The sequence below is a fragment of the Trachymyrmex cornetzi genome, unplaced genomic scaffold (assembly GCF_001594075.2).
Source record: "Trachymyrmex cornetzi isolate Tcor2-1 unplaced genomic scaffold, Tcor1.1 scaffold496, whole genome shotgun sequence".
Taxonomy (NCBI): Eukaryota; Metazoa; Arthropoda; class Insecta; order Hymenoptera; family Formicidae; genus Trachymyrmex; species Trachymyrmex cornetzi.
In genome coordinates this window covers 6,825-15,421 of record NW_017299795.1, presented here as the reverse complement: position 1 = coordinate 15,421, position 8,597 = coordinate 6,825, and the positions used below count along the sequence as shown (strand labels likewise).

Below are 8,597 nucleotides of genomic sequence, written 5' to 3'. Positions count from 1 at the left end.
TTCACATAATGGAAACCAAGATAATACGCGTAGGTCTTTCTTTCTCTACCAAAATTACTCGTACAGAATGTATGAATAATAAGAAAACCATAAACTATGTATATAGAATTTCAGAGCGTGAATATTGATTTATTATTCAAGAATGTTTATAAAAGAATGTAACACACCTGTTATTTATTAAGATTGCATGTGCAGTTGTGTTTTGTTAAGCGATTTTGATTTGTAACATATTTAAATGAGTGAAAATGTGTGAAATAGTTCTAACACTTGACTCCTTTCCTCGCAAAGAGTGGGTTCCTTATTTCCTAAATTTTCAATTTTACAGCGCTTTTTCGTTTATTTTTCTGCGTTAGTTCTTCAACTACAATTTGTATAAATTTTCTGAAGGGCTAGAGTCAAAAAGAAGGACATATATACTTATGGCTGAAGAAAATTTGAAACTTATTTAAAAAAAGCATAGTAAAAGATCCATTTTGTGTGCGTGGTCCGGGATTAATTTGTAATATACACGAATGTACGAGTTCTCGCATAATTGCCATATAAAAATTGAAACATTATAACCCTGAATATATGTATCAAAAAATTGAAAAAATGTAATAAAGCCATTAGAGAAGAAAAAGAGCAGTTTATAAAGTTTATTTTAAGACTAAAAAGAATTATAATGTTTTTCAAACGTGAAGTTACGAGTATACGCACAGAATTTGTTTGGTAGAATATTTGTATTGATATCTGTAATATATATTGTATAAAAATTTTTTAAATTTAAATTGGTAATTTGCAGTAAAAAGAAAATAAAATATCGCAATTAGTATTAAATAACACATTCTAAATGATATTCTCGGAGTACTGTTATAAATGGAATTTTTTTGGTAGAACTTAGTTGATATTTGAACACACATTTTCATCAAATGTTTAAAATTTGCATGTAATAGTTAAAAAAAATTGAAACGATTATTTAATCTATATTTGATTTTTTCTTATTATAAAATTGCATTTTTTAAGTTTTAATAAATATTAATATATTATGAAAAAATATTATAAAATTATTGAAATATGCATTTTTTTAAATAAAAAGTAAATGAATAATTAGGCTAATACTCGTTTTTACCGTTTTTAACTGTAAAGCCAATTTTCAAATTTCGAAAAAAATATCAAGATATCAACACGGGCGTATTTCCATAAAAAATATGTGAGTGTACTGGAAAGATATATTACGAAAAACGTCACGTTTGAAACACATTTTGATTTTTTTAACGTTAAAATCATTTTTGCTATTAATGGAACAGGTATATGATATATTATTAAAATTTATTAAAATCTATTTATTAAAATCGTTATCTAGAATATGTGTGCATGTCTCTTTATCTCTTATATAGGGTGTCCCTTTTTTGCCAATCACTTTTGTGTAAATAGAGCGGACTAAACTGAGTCGAAAAGTCCTCTACCATTTTGCAATTTTCGCAATAGTTAACAAGATATTAATTACTAAAAATTGCAAAATATTAGTTTTGAATAATTTTGTACTCAAATACTATCAACTTTACAGAAAAACTGCAAGAGACAAAAATTATTTACTTTCTTCTCATAAAGTTTTGGGAATTTTTTTAGAATTTGTTATCAACTTTTTAGTACTGCATTTTCTTATTTTTATCAACATAAGAAAATACGGTATTAAAAAATTCTGAACGAATTCTGAAAAAATTCTCAGAACTTTATGAGAAGAAAGTAAATAATTTTTGTCTCTTGCAGTTTTTCTGTGAAGTTGATAGCATTTTGAGTAAAAAATTATTCAAGATCAATATTTTGCAATTTTTAGTAATTAATATCTTGTTAACTATTGCGAAAATTGCAAAATGTGGTAGAGGACTTTTCGACACAGTTTAATCCGCTCTATCTACACAAAAGTGATTGGCAACTCAATTGGCAAAAAAGGCCGGGACACCCTGTACAGGAATACGCCGAGCGGCCGAGAAAGTACATTTTCAGTTTTCGATCGCTTATAACAAGCGACTACGATACTAGAGGAAGCGAGATAGCGAGAGAGAGAGAGAGAGCGGCCGTCCTTTTCGTTCTAATACTTGCTTGTATTTACAAGTTACTGGTAGAGCGAGAAGGACGGGCGCTGTTTCTCGCTGTCTCGCTCGCTCTCGCGCAGCGGCGAAGACGGCCGACTCGATCACTCGATGCTAGTAGGTGTCTGCTTGGTGGGGGTAAAAGTGATGGGGCTGGTTTTCCGTGGTGCCGGGAGCCAAATGTGCATCACTGCATTGAGGGCATAGAATGGGTCAAGGACAAAAAAATCTGATATCATTTTGAGATAATCGCGTTTTCGAATTAAAAAAGGAAACGTCTAAGCCAAAGTGCGATGAAGCCACGCCGCGCGAATTCGTAGCACGGTCCATCGCGCTTCACTGATCACTCTCAATGGCGCGCCGCCGCCGCCGCTGTCGAGCGAGACGCGATGGACTGTCCTACGAATTCGCGCGGCGCGGCTTCACCGCATATTAGCTTATACATTTCCTTTTTTAATTAAAAAACTACAGCGAATATCTCAAAATGGTATGAGACTTTTTTGTTCCCCTTGATCCATTCTATGCCCTCAGTGCGGCTCCTACCTTATTTCTGAGACACCCTGTATATTAAAAATAGAGTAACAAAAATGAATATCATACATATTTTTAATAATATAATCATAATCAACGTAAACATTCACAAAACAATACACTCAGAAAACATCGGATACAATTACAGTACATTCCTATTATGGAATCTTATGTGTACGTAAAATGTCTATATTTCATATATACATAAAATCTTGTGTATGTGTGAACGTGTATGTATTTTAGTCTACATGTGTAATAAGAAAAGTCTATTGCTAGCAAAGCTTGCTCAGTCATGCTCGAATCAAGGATATTTGTTCCAAAAAAAAAATCCGAATGTATATATATTTAATTTTAACTCTCCTTAACGTGTGTATTAAAATCCATACTAATTATTAATCGCATCTACAGAACGTCCCACAATTGAGACATGGAAAGCATGTATAAATATAGTATATTACTCTTAATTTCTTACATTTGTGTGTAATATATTATAAATATACGCACATATACGCGCATGTATATAATACGTAGGGGACAGTGGGGAGTTTTGAAGCATGGGGAGTTGCGAAGCACGGCCATAGATGTCGCTTAGTTGTGGTTTTGATAGGTCTTACATACTGAAAACATTGGTTCTCCTAATATCTCAGTTTTCTTGTAGCATTCATCCCGATAGCACACCTTTGTTGTATCTCTCCAGACAGTGTGTTCAACATTTTGTTCGGAAAGTTTTATTGAGCATTCGTGTTTGTGGCAGTTTCATAAACATTTTCAAGCGAATCGAAAAGGTGAGTGCACACAAATTAATCAACAATGATTAGGCTTTCGACGTTCAAATGTATTTATGCAAAAACATTCGATGTGTTACTGACGCGGTGGCAATTTTAAAATATAGCGATTTTTAGTCGTGCTTCACAATTCCCCACGATTTTTGAAAATTCCAAAAAGCAGTTTTTTGGGCCAACAGACAAAAATTGCCGATGACTTTGGATTTTATGCAAATCCATCAACCAGGAGGTGTATTTTAAGATGCTCTAGAGATTCGGTTAGATAAAATGTGAAAAAAAAAAAAAAATTTTTTTGTGGTACTTTTGAGCCCCAAACAAAGCGTGCTTCAAAACTCCCCACTCTCCCCTATAATAAGCGTGCAGTATGTATAAATATATATTTGTGTTTTTGCGTGTAAATTCAGAGTTGCATTAATAAATATAGCATAACATACTAATATAATATACTATATTTGCACATTGCATTAATTAGGGATTTATTTTTGAACATAAGCCTCGAATATATTTCTGGAAAACTCAACTTCCAACATAGTCGACGTGACATTGCAGAGAAATCTCATGATTCATAGCGAAGCAGTCACGTGATTCATAGATACGACATGACAACGATCAGAGTGACCGGTAAAAAGAGGAATTTTAAGCTACCGCGATGCACTGATTTTGGTCACGTGGTTTCTGATATTTTCCTGGAGCGACTTTTCTTGTGCTTAACCGATTCAGTTATTGCACCGTCGTTATCCGATACAGATGATTCCTTAACCGATTTTCGGCCACGGCCAACGTTTCTCTCTTCGTTTTCCGAACCTAGCGATTCCCGATTCGACTTCCGGCGTTGACGCTGCGGTGGCTGATTTTGCGCTTCCATTATTTCGCGCAGATGTTTCCTCTTCGCATCCCAAAACATTTGTTGTCGCTGGACGATCTCGGAATATCTACCGAATAAGAACGATTAATGCTAATTTCTAAGGTAATTCTAATAGTGATGGATTCTATGGAAAAAAAAAAAAATGAAATTGCATGGAATCATTATTTGGAAATATACCGGAAATCAATTGGAGTAGCAAGATATTTGTTGAAGGACATCGAATTTGACTGAATTTTTTTAGAGAAGTCAACGAAATGTAGCGATTACCTCTTGCAGAAATCCCAGTTGAGTGGTTCTTTCAGTTGCCAACCTTTCCCCGATTCATACGTTCCAAGCTCCATAAAAATCTGATTAATTTCTTCTGATGGCAACTTGATGACGGACGAGATCGTTTTGCGATTGAGATATTGTTGTTCGGTAAATAATAATAACTAAAAGAAATAAAAAAAACATTTTATATAATTAATTTTTTTTGTATAATTAAAGTTATAGTTAAGCTTCTTTCACTTTCTTGAGTAACTTTGGCAAGTAAGCAACTTTGATCACATAAACAATGTCTTAATAAAAATATAAAAAATATTCAATCAACGGTTTCACAAAAAATTAAATATAGTAATAATCAAAATTGATATAAAAAAGTTGGAGTTTTATTATATCTTAATGTAAGATTTGAAAATTCAGAAGCTAAGAAAAATAAAATTAGATTTCAGGATATAATTTTTTATTAATAAATTTTGAATACTCACAATATAATCACGTGTTCTGCACATGAATTCAGAAGTACTGTTTTGAGGAGAAAGGCTGTCTTTGGGATATATCAGTTCACTATTCACGACCCAGTTACCCTGCACCAGCATAGCTACTTGCTGTAAATACTTGAGTATTGTTATTGTATCCTGTTCCGGCGATAGAATTTCGCATAATTTTGCAAAGGATATAACTCTCACTGTAAAAAATAGATTTGTTTCTATCAAATTCCTACGTGACATCAAAATCTGCTTAATTTATACAATAAACATTTATGCTAACACATATAAAAAATTGACTCTTATATTTTTGTAAACGTGTATCGTAAAAGACTAAAAAATATCAAATTTGTTTCTTAAACAAAAGTTTCAGGATTTCAAAAATATTTTATTATTTTAAATATGTATATATTAAATATATATATGTATCTTTATATCTTCCTTTCTCTTTATCTCAAGTGTGATTTTCTCACCTTGTTTCATGATTTTCCTGATTTGGTCTAGCAAAGGCAAAGTCAAAATGTGATGAAGATCTGTCTGATCCTCAGAGGTGGATTGCAAATAGCACTCATCAGGTAACTGGGGTACCAACAGACGCAGATAATTTTCCTGGCCCAAATTCAGATTATTTATTGATTCTTCGGCCGATGGGCAGAACATCTCCATCCGTGTCGACTGTAAAAACAAACGAGATATTTCAATATGTAAAAAAAAATATAATAACAGATTAAATGTATGCAAGAGTTTTTTTGCTGCATTTGAATACATCAATACATTAATTATATCTTCCTTCAAAAAAAAATTATTAACTTCACGATTATATCGAGATAACTTACCTCAGCTTGCGTATCGTAAGCCGGTATGTAATTCGTATGCATCCAACGCTCCTCCTGGCTCTTTCTGTTGTGATGTTGGAAAGATTGCTCCTGCAGCTTCTTCAGGTTATCCGACAGATGCCTAGCGAATGTTACCTTCACCGGAGTAGCGTTATCTTCCTCCTCGTCGTCGTCTGCATTTTAGCAAATGAATTTGTGAGTGTTTCTCGTTCGCTTGTGCCAAGCTCTGAAGGTTTAACACAGGCTATTTCGGTAAATATATTCATGTATAAATCAGCAAGGAAAAATCCTCTTTTACCTTCTCCAGTGTTCTTTGTCCCATGCTTATCATTTTCGTCAAGATAATCGCACTGCAGTTTCATATGCAACATTGATTTCAATGGTGTGATGTGTAGCTCATCATCCTGAAAGATCCCGACTGCGAAATTTGAGCAGTCCGACAACGTCCGTTCTGAAGTCAATACAACCTTATCCATCAGTCCACTAATAAAAAAAGTTTTTTTTTGTAAATGTAGATTAAAGTTCTATCAAAAGCTGTTCAAAATTTTGTAATTACTTATCAAACACTATTTCATCATTTTCTGTAGATTTTCCATCTGTTTTTAAAGCCAACTGTTTTCCCATGTAGCAATCATAAGAATGTTTATTCGACGTATCCATTGCAAGTTCCATACGAATTTTTTGGTTTTCAGGTTTAACGAAAGTTTTCGAGAAGGTAGCATTGGGGTAATTATCTTTGACATATGCAGGATACTGAATAATAAATAATTTATCCGCCAAAGTCTTGGAAAGATACACTGGTATCTGTAGAAACAATTTCTTTTATTATTCCCATAGATGAAAAAGAAATATTAGTTGTACAAATAAGTAATCTACTATTTTTTTGTAAAATTTCGTTTTAGACATGAAGGAAGGTAAGCTATAGTATAAGTCATTTTTTACGTCCTGAAATACAATAGGGCTGTGTTTCGGGAGCATACTATCAGCACTATGTGTCATACTATCCTTGTTTCATCCAATAGACACTAAAGATAGAATGACATAATAGAAATGACAAATAGAGGTAATAGCGTCTCTCTGAACTCAGCCTAAGTGCAGTAATAAAGCTTAACTTTAAGCAATTGATCAATCATAGTTGATTATTCTTCTCCGAGGGGTTGGTTACTAGCAGTTATAGCGTATAAAAATGATCCTTGATACGAATTACCTTTAAATTACCTCAGATTACTTAAGATTACGTAAGCCCGGATCTATTAGGTCAGTGCAAAAGTTCGTGCCTGATTTCTTATTCAAACAGCTGCTATTTTTTGTTAAAAATAAAATAAAATCTAAATCTTACTCTATCTGATGGGAGAATTTAAGAATCTATTTTTTTTTATTGTGATGGTTTTGTGGAGTTATGAATAATCAAAGTCAGAATATTCATTTTATTTAATTTGCAACAGCTTAGTAACAAAAAATCGTAGACATTTTTTAAAAACGATTGTATAGGGACAACTTTAAGCTTTTACATTAGAAATTAAAAAATTTTGCAATTTTTTTTGGTCATGTGACAGGCCCACAGAGTGAAGAAAAAATTTCCTGTTTTGTTTAACTCGTAGTTTTCTATATGTAAAAAAAATTGCAAAACTCATAAATTCAAAAAATATAGTAACCATTCGAAAGTAGAGATTTCAAGTTGTAAAACTCTTTTTTAAAATTTAAATTTCGTTTATTTTTAACAAAATTGCAGCTGTTTGAACTTTGAATAATAAATCGGGTACGAACTTTTGCACTGACCTAATACAATAGGTTTTTAAGCCTTAAGCCATAAAAAATGGACGAACCATCGTCGATTATTTTTTTCTTCTCTTCGCATTCGACTGTACTTTATTGGTCAATTTCTTATGACTTAAGGCTTAAAACACCTGTTGTAGATCCGGGCTAATACTGCCTCAGATTATTCCAGATTATCAAATACTATCTATTAACTACTATATTCTAACGCACTATATATTATTATACATTTAACAATACGCGAAAAATTTCTGTTGTTACGTAAAATTTGGATAATTACAGAAAATATTACCTTGGAGTATTTAAAATTATATTATATTTTCTGAGATTTTTCCAAATTTACTTTGCTCATCTAAGATTACCTTATACGAGTACATAAAATATTATTTCTTCAGATCACTCTAGAATATCTTTATAAACCACTATGATAAGCAGGGAATGGAAAGTTACTTTTTAAAAGTAACAAGTTACAGTTACTCGTTACCGAGTAGGAAAAGTAACAAGTTACCGTTATTAATTACCGATTTTTAAAAGTAACTCGATCTTTTTAAAAGTAACAAGTTACAGTTACTCGTTACCGAGTAGGAAAAGTAACAAGTTATCGTTATTAATTACCGATTTTTAAAAGTAACTCGATACAGTTACCGTTATTTGAGAAAGTAACTTTTCGTTACTTTTCCGTTACTTTTTTTTAAATCGACGACCGCCAATCACAGCGGACGGGCCTAGGGGCTTCTCTAGTCTCAAGCGCTATGCACTGTAAAAAATGGTTTAAAATTACAACTATTATATTGGATAATTTTGAGATCCACTGTAATAGTTGTAAACGTCCACACGTTTGTAAATTTGCAGTATGCAAATAAAAATAGTTTCTTGGTTTGTAACTAAGCAGATTGTGGAAGTACAATTACATGTACTATGTGTATGTGTAGCTACAGGAACAATAATATGATAAGACATACTCGTCACTCCAGAGAGAGTGAACG

General features: G+C 32.4%; 1 protein-coding gene across 1 annotated transcript in view; it reads right to left on the bottom strand.

Moving 5' to 3' along the window:
- Positions 1-2,712: 2,712 nt before the first annotated feature.
- Polr3E (RNA polymerase III subunit E) overlaps positions 2,713-8,597 on the bottom strand; it is an 8,700-nt gene continuing 2,815 nt past the window's right edge. The window contains exons 2-8 of the mRNA XM_018514268.1: positions 6,392-6,639; positions 6,134-6,318; positions 5,836-6,008; positions 5,473-5,674; positions 5,000-5,199; positions 4,521-4,684; positions 2,713-4,320 (exon numbers count right to left, since the gene is read on the bottom strand). Coding sequence (XP_018369770.1) covers positions 4,053-4,320; positions 4,521-4,684; positions 5,000-5,199; positions 5,473-5,674; positions 5,836-6,008; positions 6,134-6,318; positions 6,392-6,639 — 1,440 coding nt within the window. The 3' untranslated portion in view covers positions 2,713-4,052. The remainder of the gene's footprint in view (positions 4,321-4,520; positions 4,685-4,999; positions 5,200-5,472; positions 5,675-5,835; positions 6,009-6,133; positions 6,319-6,391; positions 6,640-8,597) is intronic.